Source organism: Suncus etruscus, chromosome 11 (assembly GCF_024139225.1).
Source record: "Suncus etruscus isolate mSunEtr1 chromosome 11, mSunEtr1.pri.cur, whole genome shotgun sequence".
NCBI classification, from domain to species: Eukaryota; Metazoa; Chordata; class Mammalia; order Eulipotyphla; family Soricidae; genus Suncus; species Suncus etruscus.
The window spans coordinates 83,485,319-83,503,235 of record NC_064858.1 but is presented as its reverse complement, the minus strand read 5'-3'; the positions used below and the strand labels follow the sequence as shown (position 1 = coordinate 83,503,235).

Below are 17,917 nucleotides of genomic sequence, written 5' to 3'. Positions count from 1 at the left end.
CCCCATCTCATGGCAATGAATTCTTGGAAAGTGATAAAACCAAGTGTCATTGAAGTTGTCAGGACTCACCTTGTGGACATAGGAAATAAAGCCTGTTAAGGCATTTTAACTGGTACCAGAATAGACTCAGCAGGAATAAAGGTGAAGACAATAAACTCCAGCAGGAATAAAGACCAGGAAAGTAGTGAAAGAGGACCATCGACTGCTTCTGAAACTTCCCCAAACAAAATACCTAGCCCTGGACTCTTGCCTACATTGGAATCCCTATGTGAGTCAGAATGGGAATAACTCTATAATATATAGTGGCCAACTTGCAATAAAGGTGATATGAACATACTTATTTCCAGACCATGCACATGGTATCTGAAATAACCTGCTACCCTCATTCATGTGTCACTTGAACCTTTTTTTTACTCAGAAAATGAATTTTATTAGGTACATAAAATTGATGGTATTGGGTCTAATTTTATTTTTTATTTAATTTTTGTCAGATATATTATTTTATCATTGTGGCCAAAGTGCTTTACACATCTTTCACAGTAATACTTAAAGTACAAAGTGACAATGAATCGGGGACATTCCCACCACCAGTGATGTCCTCCCTCCACCCGTGTTCTCAGCATGGATTCCATATCTCCCTCCATTACTCCCCAGAATACTAGAGCAACTGGTCCCCACTTGTACAGCTTGCTGTGGATTAGATATAGATTCTGTTGTTGCTGATTTGGGTTTAATATCCAGATCTGATCTTTTTTTTTCTTTCTTTTTTTCCTTTTTCTTTTTCTAAATTTCTAACAGAAGGACATTGCTTGAATCATCTCGTTCAGCCTCATAAATTGAGGGGGAAAAATGAATGATACCAGGTTCAGACTCTCGCATCAACATTTAGTTGAATCTCCTTCTTGAAATGCAAACTTTATTCCCAGATATTTACTGAATTCTCAACATTATCTCTTAAGCAAGTTACTCTTACTCTTTCTCTCTCCCTCCCAATCCTTAAAATAGCTAAATACCTCACTCATTTACCTCACTGATTGTCTCTTACTGAAAATTCTTTTTCTATAAGGGGAAAGTCAATGCACCTAAAAGACCTGGGTAAGGTCTAGGACAGTCTTTCCTTTTCTACAAAGAGCAAGGTTCACAGATGACTTCTATCAGTCTTTGCCTTCACCAGCCACATCCTGTTTTGCAAGGGTAGAGGGGGAGAAAGAAGTAGATTTCCTTCCCCAGGCTGCTACTTCTTTTCTCTCTACTTCACATAAGTCAGCCAATGACTCTATCAGCAACATCATTATGTACCTACATGAATGAAATCATCAAGCATTTGTTACTTTCTCTGAATTACTTCAAAAAGTATAAAATATTATTTTATTTAAGTGGCAAAATGTTTTATTTGAACTTTTCTTATAGCTGAGTAGCATTCTAATAAGTATTTGATCAAAAGCATTGAGGAGTGTGCTCAAATTTAAAAACAGAAATTTCTATGATTCAATTACCTTCATTTCATATGTTTATCAAAAAAGGCATAACTGTGCTAAAATAAAAATATTCATGCATTACTATATTATCTGCAACATTATTTGCAATTGCAAAGAACTGAAGTAAATGTAAATGTATATTAAGTGATTAACTTATACTATGGAATACTATTGAGCTAAAAAGAAAAATTAAATACTGTCATTTACAACAAGGTGGATGAAACTCGAGTGTACTATGCTTATTGAATTGAGCCAGGCAGAGAAAGTAGAGTACCACATACTGTAAGGTATATATGATTTTTAGAGGAAACAAAACACTAAAACAGAATAAAGTCTTGAAATACAAGATTAGCAGTTACTGGAAGAGAAGTTGAATGGAAGTAGATAAGTTGGGGGCAAAAATCACATGTATGATAAAGGATAAGGTTGCACTTTCTGTCATAAACTGAATTTATTATTAGGGGTAATGGGTCTCAACTTACATATAAGTGAGAACTACATTCTATGTTGAGCCACCTCCTTGGATCTTTTATATGTAGGTGTGTTGGGTTTCAGATATACTATTAAACTTTTGTTAAGATAAAATAACTTTATTAAAATAGAAAAGTATTATTACTATTCTATAAAGATGTATTTGTTGTAATATGTTAACTGTGGAAAATCACTTAATAAAAGCATGCACTAAGATATAATATTGGGGTTAAGCACGCTTAAGGGAAAGTAATGAACTAAGCCTCAATAACCTGCTAGGAAATGGACAAGCCTACAGGGGACCTATTCTGTTGTGGGGAATAAGATTTAGACACTTATGGGGCACATAACACAGAGAGCTTTTCAGGGAGATTCCTGTGAAGAGCAGAGCATTCTCATAGAATCAAGGCTATTGTTTTATCATCCCTTTGTTTCTCATATCCAGAGCAGCACTAAATCTGGGTGTTCCTTGACCCACATCTCACCCAAAGGGCCATTGACATGGAAATTCTTGTATTACTTAGTAGAGGATTAAGAAAATGCAGAGTAAAGGGACTAATGAAAGTAAAAGAATGTGAGATAAAAAGTGCATGGAGATGGAAGTAAAACTGGAAGAGGAAACAACGAAGGAAGGAAAGAAGGGAAAATGTATGAAAGGAGGGAAGGAGGGACAGAAGGAAGGAAAGAAGAAAGTTGAAAAGAAAGTAAGGAAAAAAGGAAGGAAGAAGAGAAAGGAAGTAGAGAAAAATAAAGGGAGAAAAATACAGAAAAGAAAAGAAAAAAGGAAGATAAGGAGAAATGAAGAAAGGTGAAAAAAAGAAAAATAAAAGGTAAGGAAGAAAGAAAGGAAGTAAAGAAAAATAAAAGAATGGTAGTTCTATAATTTATATCTATATAAACATATGTATATTATATGTATTTGTATGTATTTATATGAATATATTATTAATAATTATTATCTTTATTATATATTTTATATTTATATAAAGGATTTATATTCAGAAAAGATTTATGTAGATTTATATCCTATTTATATCACTATTTCTTTTGAGGTGCAGAAACTTCCCACAGAATGGGAGTACCTATTCGTATCACCTGATACAGGGTTAATATCCAAGATATGTAAGGTACTGGTAGATCTGAACAGAAGCTATTTAATCTTATTAAAATGGGAGAAGAAATGAATAGACATTTTCCCAAAAATGAAATACAGATGGCCAAAAAGAACATAAAATATTCTCTACATCCCTAATCTAGGGAGATGATTAAACAGTTATCAAAACAATATCATGTTACAAAAACTGGCACACATCTCAAAGGACAAAAAGAAACAATGGTGTTTGGATGCAGAGAGAAAGGGACTCTCATTCACTGTTGGTGGGAATAGAGACTGGTCAGTTTTATTTTTCTTTTAACATTATCTGGATATTCCTCAAAAAAACTAGAAATTGAGCTTCTATATGATCCAGTGATATCACTCCTAGGGATATACTATTGAATATAAAAACAACTATACAGAAAATTCCTCTATATTCCTACATTCATTGCAGCACTATTTACTATAGCTAGACTCTGGAAAAAAAAAGCCCAAGTGCCAGACAACAGATGAGTAGATAAAGAAACCTTAGTACATTACATCTACACAATAGAATACTTTGCAACTGTGATGAAAATAAAGTCATGAAATTTGCTTATTTGCGAATGGATATAGAGAAATTATGCTGAGTGAAATGAGCCATAGAGAGAGGGATAATCTTAGAATAATCTCACTCACTTGTGGAGTATAGAAAAAGTAAGACAGTGTGGTGATATACAGACAATATAGATAAGGACCAGAGAACCAGTCTGTGAAAGGAATTTTGCCAAGAGTGTATCAGTGCAATTAAGTTAGAGAAGGGTTCAGTATTAAAATGATAGTTGAAACTGATCACTCTGAAGAAGAACTTGGTGCTGAAAAGGAATAAAGTGGTATTTATGGTACCCCTTCATTAAGAATAGTGCAAAACTGTCAAGGAAATTGAGAGAGAAGCAGATAAAGAGAGAGATAGAAAAGTAAAATGCTTGATACAGCGGGACTAACAACAAGGCCCAGCTCTAACATGTTATCCTGACAACGAGGAAAATGCGAACATCTTGACCTTAGAGCAGATTAGCCTACCTTACCAACTAACGACAAGACAAAACCAGAAGTCTTGGCACCCTTTGATAAGTCCAAAAACCAAGATCGGGATTTGCAGATGACTGGCTGCAAGAACCACGGCCAGACTGTATACATCTTGGGACCAATAAAAAAGCCCTAGTTTAGGGCTTGAACTATGACCTGCACAATAATCATGATCCCCAGTCCCAAAGGTCCGGCAGAGACAATTGTAACGGAATGGGGCTTTTGGAAGCACAAAGAAAGACGCTATCCTAGGTGCCACCCTAGGTTCAGTGCAAAGACCAGGATCACCAACCACAGAAGATGGATTAAAATGACACTGAGGTAACAGAACCTCTAGAACCACAAAGACTGACTTCATCATAAGTCCCACCTCACGATCTGTGCAGATACTGAGACCTCTAAACATAAAGCAGAAGTCTTTCACACACCAAAAAAAAAAACAAAAACAAAAAAAAAACAAAAAAAAAAAAACCCACCATTGGGAAAGTAAAGGATCCTGATCATGAGCAAAGTCTAGAGTTGATCCCATGACAGTATGCTCCAAGGACAGAGAAACCCCATATCACTTAGGCCAAGTGAATTCCTTTTCGAATGACCCCAATATTTACTGTGCCAGGGCAGGAGGGAAAAAACAAATACAAAAAGCACAAAATCTTGGTTATTTTTTATATAAATATATATATTACCTTTATTTATTATTGTTATTATTATTTTTGATTTATTTATCTATTTTGGTCGATTTTTCTGTTTGGGTGCGATTATTGAAAGTGTTGTCCCCAATTATATTTATTTTTTTTCTTTCTTCCTTTCTTCTCTTTCGTTATGTGCTATACCATGTTTCTTAATTCAAGACCATGGCGTGATTTTTGTTTGTTTTAGTTTTTTTTTTTTGTTGGTTTGTTTATTTTGTCTGTTCTTTGAGGTGCTTATCGATATAGTTGGAGCCCTCAATTCATGGGAGGACTGCCCTGGTTTGTCTCTAAGGAGGCGAGATTGGAGAACAGGTGACTGGGCTGCTAGAGCAGTTCACATGACCTGTGGTGGTTATTCATTGAAAATGTACCTCATTATATCTGCTTTTGCTTTTCTTGAGCAGCCCTGTCAGCCAACCCACCAGCTGTTAAGCAGTTTACAAGTAAATGCAATTTTTTTTTGTTGTGGGTTTTTTTTTTATATTTTATATTACATTTTGTTTAAAGTCCTATGAATGTATATGTGTGATTAAAATGGCTTTTTCTGTTTGAAAAAAAAATAAAAACCATTACAAAAAAAAAAACCAAGCCATCCTCATATGAGTGAGCGGAAAGCTCATTATCATTTTTATTTGCATTTTTCTGATAATCAGTGATAATGAACACTTTTTTCATATGCTTGCTGGTCATCTGTATGTATTAATGAAGGAAATGTCATCTTTTCTTTCCATTTTTGATGGAGTTTATTGTTCTTTTGCTGTTGAGTTTTGTAAATTCTCATTATATATTACATATTTTATATATATATGTCCTTTCTCAGATATTGTGCAAATATTTCCTCCCAACCAGTAAGGTGTCTTTTTCACTTTATAGCAACTCTTTAGTTTGCTGTAATCCCTGAAGATATTTCTGGGGTCAGCATTATGGAGAGTCATGTTTACTTGATGTATCTTATGAATGTATGTCTAATATTGAGGTCATTGTTTCCTTTCTATGATGTGAAATAAGGGTCCAGTTCATATTTTTGATTAAGACCCACCAGTTCTGCCAGCCAAATTTATTAAAAGACTCTCTGCTCCAAAAAAAAAAAAAAAAAAAAAAAAAACATAAAAAAAAAAACGTAAAAAAAAAAAGAAAAAAAAAAAAGAAAAGTAAAATGCATGCCCCAGCTGCAGGGAGATGGTGACTGTGGTAGCTAAACTGGGGACACTGATGGTGTCCCATTTGGTCTCCCAACCCAGGAGTAATTTCTGAGCACATAGCCAGGAGTAATGCCTGCACATCACCAGGTGTAACCCTAAAACAAAAAAAACAAAAACAAAAACAAAAACAAGGCCCACAGTTTTTCTTTTATGGATTTTATTTTAAGTAATTTTTAATTGAAACTTGAGTTAAACAGTTATAAAGTTTTTCATGACTGAATATCAGTCATAAAATTTTCAATATAATCTCCTCACCAGTGCACATATCCCACCTCAAAAGTTGCAGTTTTCTTCCTGTCCCCACTCCAGCTCACCTGTCTCTATAGGAGACATCTCTCTTAACCTGTCTCTCCTTTTTAGGCATTATGGCTTTCAATATTGCTACTGAAGGAGTCTCATGCATATCACTTTATCTCCTTTTAGCTCCAGTCTATGAAAGAATGATCTTTCCCAACAACCATTGCAATAATGGACCACTCTCTACTTGAACTATGCTTTACCACTCTGTGAAAAGCAAAAGCCATGGACTAGTCCTCTCGGATTTTATCTGCAGTTTTGGAATATTTTTTAAATGACACACATCAGTGAGATCATTCTATGTCTATCTTACTCATTTCACTCAACATTATGCTCTCCATGTAAATCTATGTATAAGCAAATTTCATGACTGCTTTTTTTAATTAATAACTGCATAATATTTCATTGTACAGATATACCACTGTTTCTTTAGCCACTCATTTATTCTTGTTCATTTGGGTTGTTTAGAGTTTATGGCTATTGTGAATAGTGTTGCAATGCACATAGGATGCCTTTTATGCATTATATCTTGGGCTCTATATAATATTCCCAGGAACATATGAAATCTTAATTAATAGTTTTTGAGGAATTTTCTTATTGATTTTAAAAAAGACTGAATCCGTTGATCTCCCCTTATCTTCATCAACACTGTTCATTCTCTTTGATGTGTGCTAGTCTCTGTGGTGTGAGATGATATATCATTGGTTTTCTGATCTACATTTTCTTAAGGATAAATGAGGTGGAGCATTTTTCATGAGCTTCTTGGCTATCTCTAGTTATTGTTTAAGAAAATATTTGTTTATTTCTAAACCTCATTTTTGTATGTGGTTCGATGATATTTTTTGCTAAATTCTAGCAGTGATTTGAATATCTTAGTTATAATATGGGCATTAGGTGAATAATGTCAAGCATTTCATGGGGAGTTTTTTTTTTATCCTAGTCATCATTTCCTGTGAGGTGCAGAAGATTTTCAGTTTAATGTTCTATTTGTTTATCTTTCTATTTAAATTCTAGTTGTTAGTGCTTTTTCTTTGAAGATGCCATTATGATTAATGTGATAAGAATTTAGCCTTTGATTTCCACTATGAACTATATGATTTCAGGTGTTATATAAAGATCTTTAATCTATTTATATTTGACTTGTGTGCTAGGCATTAAAAAAAAGTATGAGTTCAATTTATTTTACTTGCAGCTGACCAGTTTTCTCAACACCACTTGTTGAAGAAGATTTCCTTGCTCCACTTCGTATTTCTTAAATTTTAATCAAAAATTAATTCATCATATATATGAGGGTCTTTCTTAAAATATTTGTCTATTTCATTGACATGAGGGTTTCTATTTATTCCAATACTATATATATTTTTTGTTGTTGTTTTGGGCCACACCTGTTTGATGCTCAGGGGTTACTCCTGGCTAAGTGCTCAGAAATTGTCCCTGGCTTGGGGGGACCATATGGGACGCCGGGGGATCGAACCGCAGTCCTTCCTTGGCTAGCGCTTGCAAGGCAGACACCTGACCTCTAGCGCCACCTTGCCGGCCCCATATTTTTTTAAACAATTACTATTTCTTCATGGTATAATTTGTAGTTGAGGGTAAGTAATGCCTTTAGCTATTGATAGAGGTTTATTGTTGCATATGAATTCTAGTAGTGTTTAATTTAGTTTCTTGAAAAATTTCATGGATATTCTTATAGAGATTTCTTTAAAATTGTACTATCCTATGGAGAGTATTGCAATTTTAATGTTATTAATGCTCCCAAATCTTGAGCAGGGGCGTGGTTACATTTCTTCGTGTATTATTTTATTTATTTTTATAAAATATACTTTATTTAAAAAACATATATCTCATAGTTGACATATGTGGTTTTTCCAGGTATTTGGGACCAAAATTATTAGGTAATGTAAAAGGAATGAAGATAAAAGGAAGAAATGAATGAATAAAAAAGAAACAATATTGTAACAAGAATATTTTTAATTATTGTTTTATGAGTCAAAAGTCATTGTCAGAAAATTTAGTAAGCTCTTGTTGCTAGTTGGTCATTATGTTTTTTCTTTTGTTTCTGAATATTAGGTGGTTCATGTACACATTTGAGACTAAATTCGTGTGTTCCTATGAGGATAATAATAATAAAAAATAGTTTTCTTATGATCCAGGAATTCCAAGCACTATTGCACTCTAGCTTTTGTGGAGCATGTTTTAACTTATAAACCTTCTGAAATTATGGGAAATAGGGAAAAGGGTGCCTTTATTTACTCTAAAAATTCCTGGTGATATTAGACCAAATACTAGCATAACTGGAGTTTTGATCAGATTTATTTGTCTCTACAGTAAGTCATAGATGGTACCTCATTGTTGTTTTGATTTGCATCTCACTGATAATTAGAGGTAGGCAGAAAGAAATAGCAAAGCTTAGAGCATAAATCAGTGAAGTGGAAATCCACAAAACAATCCAAAAGATCAATGAAAGCAAAGTTGGTTCTTCAAAAAATTAAGCAAGATTAATAAACCACTAGCAAAACTCACAAAGGGAGAGAGAAATTAATAAACCAAATTAGAAATAAAAAAGGGAAGTTCATGACACATACTTGAGAGATTCAAAGGGTAATTAGAGACTATTTTGAGAAACTCTGTACCACAAAACATGAGAACCTGGAAGAAATGGATAAATTCTTGGACCCTTATAATCTTCTATGGTTGAATCATATCTAAACAGACCCATCACTATTGAGGAAATTAAAATGGTAATTAAAATTTTACCCCAAAACTAAAGCCAAGGCCCAGATGGATTCACTAACAAATTCTTCCAAACATTTCAATTAGAACTTCTAGAATTTTAAGTTACTATAATAGTGTCTGATACTTGCTCTTCGCTAACCCAAAGTAAATTCATTTGTCTTGTCAGTTCCTTATTAATTTGTTAATTATATACTCAAGTATTTCTCTCCTATTAAAATTTCTTCAGGTCTTGGCATACTTTTGAAGGCTTTCATGTACATGGGAATATTGAATAAAATCTATATGCTTTTCTACTGTTGGGTCAATTTAAGTTAGTTCGATTCTTAAGCCTAATTAAAGACCGAGGAGAGGAAAAATCTTCACCTACAATATATCATTATCAAAGTTTTTGAAATGAGATCATGACATTAATCGGAATTAAAGTGTTAAGAAATATAAGGATTTTTAAATCCTATTTTGTGCCAAACTAAATAAAAGATAACTATAGGCATATATAGGATAAAAAATAAAATGTAAAAGTAAAAAGATCACTGAAGTAAAACATTGCTCTAAAATTGTTTATAGAGGTGAAGAAAATGAAGAAATTAAAAATTTTTTGAAAATATACCATCTTACTGACTTTGTGTAGGGTAATATTAAGTGAATATTTAGGTTTGTGAATTTAGTTACATAATTACTCTGATGATGAGATGATGATGATGACGAAGATGATGTTTTTTTTTGAGCCATAATCTGTTGTTTTCATATATATATTACAGCTCAATACTAAAGGGTTATACTCTTTGTGGAATGTGGAGAAATTGGGAGCAAAGGGTTCAAAACCAGGCCAGCTCCATGAAAGATAATGCCTGACTCTTCTAACTATCTATATCTCCAAGAGACATTATCTTTAACATTGCCCAAATAACTAACAATCAATAGTAATAGGGCACTATATTCTTCAATTACTCAAGTTTATTGGTTTTATGCTATGAAATATGTTGTCATAAATTTATCAATTCTTATTTGATCTGACTTATAATGAAGTTGAGTTTGGTAGTGCTAAGCCAAGGAGAGTTAAGGATTATAAAATGATTATAAGGTAATTTTGTTAGTGCACTATTTTTGTTCAGTTGCATTGCTTTATCATAAAAAAGGTTTTTTTTTCTGTTACAGAAAAAGTTAAAGAAGATACAAAATAAAGGACAAGGAGAGGTGAGATAAAAAGTATGGTAAAATGAGGCATATATATTTGGAGGGTAGCAATAAAGATTTCATAAGCATAACATTTATGGTGAGAAGACTAAAAGGATTTATTTAAAAAAATAAAAAGTTGGGGCCAGGAAGGTGGCGCTAGAGGTAAGGTGTCTGCCTTGCAAGCACTAGCGTAGGACGGACCGCGGTTCGATCCGCCGGCTCCCATATGATCCCCCCAAGCCAGGGGCGATTTCTGAGCGCATAGCCAGGAGTAACCCCTGAGCGTCAAACGGGTGTGGCCCAAAAACCAAAAAAAAAAAAATTTCTTTTTATTTTATTATTATTTTGCTTTTGGTTTTTGGGCCACACCTGGCTCTGACCTCAGAAATGGCTCCTGATTTGGTGGGCCATATGGGTTGCCGGGGGATAGAACTGCAAGTGGAGGCAAGGCAGATGCCTTATCGCTTATGCCATAGCTCTGGCCCCTTATTTCATTCTTTAAATAAATTCTTGGTTTTTTTCTTCGGATTTATTTTACATGAGGCAATTCTAAGTATTAAAAATTTCCCAAACCAAGACCAAGGTCGGTGGTTCGGATCCCGGTGTCCCATATAGTCCCCCGAGCCTGCTAGGAGTGATTTCTGAGCTTAGAGGCAGGAGTGGCCGCTGGGTGCTGCCGGTTATGACCCGAAACTCCCCCCCCCCAAAAAAAAATTTACATTCCATTCAGAGTTGTTAAGCTTCTATCTAAATCTTCTATGCTCTGCTCTTGTGTTTATAAATAAATAAGGATAGACACAATGTAAACTATGAAGAAAGGAATAAATAAAAGGCTGGGTGACAGGGGACAAGTGGTCTAGGATGCATTGATGGGGAATTAAACAAGGACAGAACTAAATATTCAAGCCAAAGTCCATGATAATATAATCAAGAAACCTAACCTTTAACAACCTAAACTTAAAGGGCCTGAAATACTGGCAGGCCAGGGGCAAAGGGTGGTGATATAGGATGCACTCTGGGTCCATTTGTGGATGGAGGTTCACACTGGTGGTGGGATGGGCCCTGACTTATTGTATACCTGAAATTTAACTATGAAGGAGTCTGTGGATCACAATTGTTTTAGTAAAATAGAATTTTAAAATATAAATAAAAGAATAAAAACGAAAAATATTTTAACCAACAAGCATCTAGAATAAAAGATTAGAGAAAAATATGTTTTACACTGAGGAATATAATGAATAAAATTAGAGGATTGGGATATTTCCTGCAGAACACTGACATTCATACCTTTATTATTTTATACTACACTTATCTTAAATCATAATATAACCTGCATTTAAAAATTTTCCAATTGAATTTTAGTAGATTTCTCTCACATGTGTTCATAATCACTTTTGTAATTGATGTTTCTGGGACCTGATACAGTATAATACACCTCTAATGAAAGTGAGATACAACTCTTTCTCAGATTTCTGGTTTCTTGTATGAGTTCACATTAGCACTTCACCATAACCAACTATAGCATCTCAAAAAAGAAAATATGTGATGGTTCAGTATATGTTTAATTTTTGGTCATGTCTAAGAAGTGTGCAGTTTAGTAACATTAACTCACCTTATCTGTATTCTTAATTTTAAATATACAATGTGAATTTTGGATACTCATGATTAAGTTTTAGGTTACAGTGCATCAACAGCAATCTCTTCACCATTCTCCACTTAACTTCACCAATCTCACCAGTTTCTCTCCTGTCCTCCATCCTTCCTCCAAGGCAGGGAATATTTTTTATTAATATCTTTATTTTAACACCTTGATTACAAAAATGATTGTAGTTGGGTTTCAGTCATGTAAAGAACACCCCCTTTCTCCAGTGCAATTTTCCTATCACCAATGTCCCAAATCTCCCTTCTCCCCCACCCCATCCTCACCTCTACTTTAGACAAGCTTTCTACTTCATTCATTCACTTTGTTCTGATAGTTCTCAATGTAGTTATTTCTCTAACTGCACTCACCATTCTTTGTGGTGAGCTTCATGTTGTGAGCTGGACCTTCCAGCTCTCTTCTCTTTTGTCTCTGAGAATTATTGCAAAAATGTCTTTTATTTTTCTTAAAACCCATAGATGAGTGAGACTATTCTGTGTCTATCACTCCCCCTCTGGCTTATTTCACTAAGCATAATAGATTCCATGTACATCCATGTATAGAAAAATTTCATGACTTCATCAAGGCAGGACATTTTTACGTTTAGCCTTTCCTCCCTTTTTAGGCCCAGTGGTTTCAATCCTGTTACTAATTGATAATAAGGTATAATATTTTTTGAATGGGTAAAGTTACTCAGACATTGATTAAGCAATAATTTCTGAGAATAGTTTATATAATATTCTTAAATATGTATGTATATGTAAAATATAGATGTATAATATCTAACATGCTTAGTATTAGAGTTTAACAGACACAATCAGATGACTTATTTGCTAAATTAGTGATTATTCAGAGGTGAAATCTGATTGTTAAAATTACAGAGAGATTTAAGCTAGCATGTTTGTTTTGCAAAGAATAAAAATGAATTGGTAAATTCTATATTAATAGATATATCAAAATTGTTTAATATGCTTAATTGAGTATTTTGAAAACAGTAAATGTATTAAATAGAAACTTAAGGATGAGTAAGTCTGATTTTTCTCAAATTATTTCTGATAAAACAGCTTTTATAACCAGCTTTTTACCTTTTTATACTACTATAAATAAATAGTCATTACTTAAAATAAAAATTAAAAAGTGCATATAACTTAAAGCTATTTTTTATTTTTAGGCAAAAGAAATAATATTGTCATATAGCACTTATGCCAGCGCTATATATATAATTAACACTAACTTCTGTATTTGTACATAAAAAACATTCTGTTGATTTTCTCTGCTCCCACAATAAGCACTAGACAAACTTGCCTGATAATTTGATTTATATTTTATTTTTTAATTTTCTTGAGAAAATTGATTTTAAGTGAATCATTGAAGTTTTAGACTATTATGAAAACTCTCCTGTAAACTTAATATACGAATTTATCACATTGCTATTTTTTGAAATAAAATGCAATTTTTTTTATTGAGTCACTCAGTGCTTCTTTTGCTTGCTTGTTTCTCAAGGTATAGATAAATGGGTTTAGCATAGGGGCTATGGAAGTTGTGAGAATTGCCACTCCCTTGTTAATTGCCACTTCATCTTTAGATGAAGGATTTATGTAAATAAAGAGGCAGCCTCCATAAGTAATAGAGACAACAATCATGTGGGAAGAACAGGTAGAAAAAGCCTTTTTCCTTTGCTGAGCAGAGGGAAATTTTAGGATTGTCTTGATGATGTATACATAGGAAAGAATTACACACAGGAGCGTCATGGTTAAAGTCAACACAGCACAAGCTAAGACCATCTGTTCTATGATCCATGTGTCTGTGCAAGAGATCTTGAGAAGAGGAGATGCGTCACAAAGAAAATGATCAATGACGTTTGAGTCACAGAATTCTAGATTTAATCCGAGGCTAAGTGGAGGGAGTATGATTAATAAACCTCCAACCCAACAGCAGAGGACTAATCTTCTGCAGACTCTGTTGTTCATGATGGTTACATAATGCAAAGGTTTGCAGATCGCTACATAGCGGTCATAGGACATGATGGCCAGGAGAAAAAATTCAGTGACTCCCAAAAAGATAACAAAGAAGATTTGTCCAATACAATCATTGTAAGTAATGACTTTGTCTCCAGTAGACAAACTATAAAGGAATCGAGGAACGCAGACTGTGGTGAATGAGATCTCTAAGAAGGAGAAATTTTGGAGGAAAAAGTACATAGCAGATTTCATCTGAGAATTAAAAGTGGTGAGGGTAATGATTGTTAAGTTTCCAGTTATACTCAACATGTATGTGACAAGCAGAAAAATGAATATCAGAACTTGAAGTTGTGGGTCATCAGTTAATCCTAGTAGAATGAATGTGGTTACACTTGTGTGGTTTCTCATTCTTCTCTCTTTGATTTAGACTGTATTAAGATTAAAAATGAAAAAGTTAATAAATACATGTAACTTATAAGTGTTTTCAAATAATATCAATTAGTGCAGTATTTCTTGGAATAAATAATAAAATTTAAATATATAGCTATTCATAGTTCTATGATGAGTATATTTAGTTACATTTCAATATTATTTTTATTTTACCAATTCTCCCTTTACTTCCTTACATTTATTTTTAAATAGCTTGAGCTTGTGAATAACTGTGTAATTTATTTTTAGTTATGAGAGTTGAAGGAAATTTAAGGCAGTTTCCTATCCTTCCACCATTACCCACCAAGAATTATATAATCTCACAAGTTTTATTAAAAATATTACCACCTTGGGGGTGGAGTGATAGCACAGTGGCAGGGCATTTACCTTGACCTAGGATGGACCTCGGTTTGAGCCCCAGTGTCCCATATGGTCCCACAAAGCCAGGGGCAATTTCTGAGTGCATCGCCAGGAGTAACCCCTGAGCATCACTGGGTGTGTCCCCCCCAAATATTGCTACCTCACATTAGTGATATTGTTCCACATCAAAAGAATAGAAATATCTAGTGCTGGGGGTAAACGAACACTTATACCTGGCTGATGCAGTTCTTATGTTTGAAAAACTGAGAAGGATATTTGGAAAACTGTGAAAAAATTAGAATTGAATATTTATATTACCTAGTAATTCCATAACATTGCATCTAGTTAAAGTGTCTAAAATTATATGAAAAATCGCATGCACATCTATGTTACTAGCTGGAATATTTACAGTAGTTAAAATTTGGAAATAATGTATCCAAGAATTTGTGAGAGGGTAAAGAAATTACATATACTAAACTATAACATAATAAAATTTACTCACTTTATATTTTAATTTAGCCTACTAATTTCAAATACACTCCTAGAATTATTTTCAATGTAATTTTAATCAAGTTGCATTTAAATTTCTGTACATAAAATTAAAGACATTTGAAATTTATTCATGAGCTTGGTATTATGGCCTTTTTGTAATCAAGTCAAGGACTTTTTTCCATTTTCTCCATTTTTCTGGACCTATGCAAACATTGGCAATTGCCACTATCACACCTTTACTATATTTTTTTTTTACTCTTATTCTTTAAGGAAAAAAAATACAACTTACTGAACTTTAAAACAAATTACTGTAGTAGAATGCCTATCTCGAATACAGATAGGGGATGGGAAGAGGGGAGGGGGTAATGTTGCACTGGTGAAGGGGGGTGTTCTGGTTATGACTGTAACCCAAATATGATCATGTTACTTAAATAAAAATATATTAAAAATATAGTAGATATCACAAATTTAGTTCCACTTATATTTTCTATATATTATGAATGTCTTAAGAATAATGGTATAGAGGCTGGAACAGTGGCACAGTGGTAGGGCATTTGCCTTGCAAGCCAATGACCTAGGACAGACAATGCGGTTCTATCCCCAGGCGTCCCATATGGTTCCTCAAGCCAGGAGTGATTTCTGAGCGCAGAGCCAGGAGTAACCCCTGAGCATCACCAGGTATGGCCCCAAACCATATATATATATACATATATATGTATATATATGTATATATGTATATATATGTATATATATATATAAAACCACAAATTTCATTGGTTTTCCAAGTAAATTTTTTGAAAAAGAAAATGGGTGGCATCCCATCACCTCAACTCACCTTTAATTATAAATAAGTATCTCAGTATTGCATTGGAGAGAACTATACTTACCTCTGAATATTTATGAGTCAATAGAATCAAATGTTCAGAAATAAATTCTTAAATTATGACAGTTAAAGAAGCCACAATAACGAGAAGAGGGAAATAAAACATTTTCAAAAATAATGTTTTGTTGGAAATGAATATTCAGTTACAACCTGTTAATTATAGCAGTATCTCATAACTTGCATAACTGGAAAGAAATCAATATGATACCAAAATCAGTAACATGTAGTGAAATAAACAAGGAAAAATACATGATAATGCCTTCAATGATGTTTTTAGTTCAAATCCATTGGCAAGGAAAACTAAAACAAAATGAACTACTGGGATTGCATCAAGATGTAATACTATACATCATGAAAGTAACTACAATTAAAACAAGAATAATTCCACAAAATAGTAGAAATGTTTTCTTATCATTCAAAGGTCTAACATATAACAAAGGTCTAATATCTTACACATTTAAAGCACTCATAGAAACCAACAACAACCACACACAAAAAACAATGAGGGTAAGAAATGAAGACAAACTTCTCCAGTTAAGTCTAACGGATCAATAAAGACACATGCAAAAATGTTCATTATAAGTGATTACCAGAGAACTACTAATAAATTGATATCTCACTCATAAAATGTAAATAGCCTCTCTATTCCTCTCTCTGAATCTTTCCCTCTATACAGAAACACACACACAAAAGTCAAGACACAGACATCCTGGTAAAAAAAAAGGAAATCTCATTCATTGTTGGTGGGACATATAAAATTTTTCAAAGATTAATTTATTCATATTTTTGTTGTTATTATTATTACTTTGGGACCACATCTAGAAGTGTTCTGGTCTCTCTATTCAGGTATTACTCTTGATGGTGCTCAGGGAACCATCTGGGGTGCCAAGGACAGAAACATGGTCTGCTGAGTACAAGGTTAATTTCCCTTCTAGTTATACTATATCTATCCCTGATCTGACATCTCGTCTAGAATACAATTCCTAGGTATCCTTTCCCATATTACAAAAAGACTCTTTTGAAAAGATATACACACAGTATGTTTGTGGTAGAAATATTAACAATATGTAATGAATCTACAATGGAATGAAATGCTGATAATAATAAGTTATGTGAAAAGATCCCACCTTACTTTCTGCTACACTGTATATGGGATTGTAGAACATCATACAAAGCTAAATAATAGAAATACAAATACAAATAATAAGTGGGCCCATTAATGTGTAGAATAACAGGAAAGAAAACAATGGAATAGATAATATTCAATATCATACATAGAATTTAATATATCTAACATTAAAACAAATACTTAGACTATGAGCACAGAACTGACATTACTATAAAAAGCATTTTTTTCCAGTGGTGGAGTGATATTGGCACTTATGATGACTATGGCAGAGTAGCATAGTATCCAAAAAAACATGAACATTCACTTGTAAGCCAAAATTTCCCCCATAAAATGTTGAGTTTTATTGGCATTGTAAATATATCAAGATGTAATTTATAAGTATATAAATAGTTGTTACAATTACCTTTTAAATATGCTATAGAATCTCTTGTGATTTTCTTCCTTTATTAACGTATTTCAATACTTGTTTATTTTTTCTAGATTCACTCTTCTAGTATTATACAAATTTGGTTAATTATCCAAGAAATCAGAGTCCGCCAACTTTGAACCAGGCCAGCTCTATAAACCTTCTCTTTAACAAAATATAAACTGAGCAGTGAAATATTATAACGACACCAGCTCATGCAGCACAAAGCTGGCCATCTCATGAGGGGAGGGTGGGCCAAGCCCCCACCTTGCCAAAGCCATGCTTGCTGCCTTCATCACTCAGAATCTCCTTTTCTCCAGTGATTTTCCTCATCACTAACCCTCTACAATTGTTTGACTGATACCTCCAGGGACTTTTTTTGAGTGAGTACCCTCAGTATCT

The 17,917-nt window shown here is 33.5% G+C and overlaps 2 protein-coding genes across 2 annotated transcripts in view; one reads left to right on the top strand and one right to left on the bottom strand.

The window, feature by feature from the left end:
* DNAJC14 (DnaJ heat shock protein family (Hsp40) member C14) overlaps positions 1-17,917 on the top strand; it is a 1,080,043-nt gene that overhangs the window by 890,522 nt on the left and 171,604 nt on the right. The gene's annotated exons all lie outside the window — the stretch shown is intronic.
* LOC126022992 (olfactory receptor 6C2-like) lies at positions 13,286-14,224 on the bottom strand. The gene has a single exon (XM_049784031.1). It carries the CDS (start codon positions 14,222-14,224, stop codon positions 13,286-13,288), a length of 939 nt encoding a protein of 312 aa, XP_049639988.1.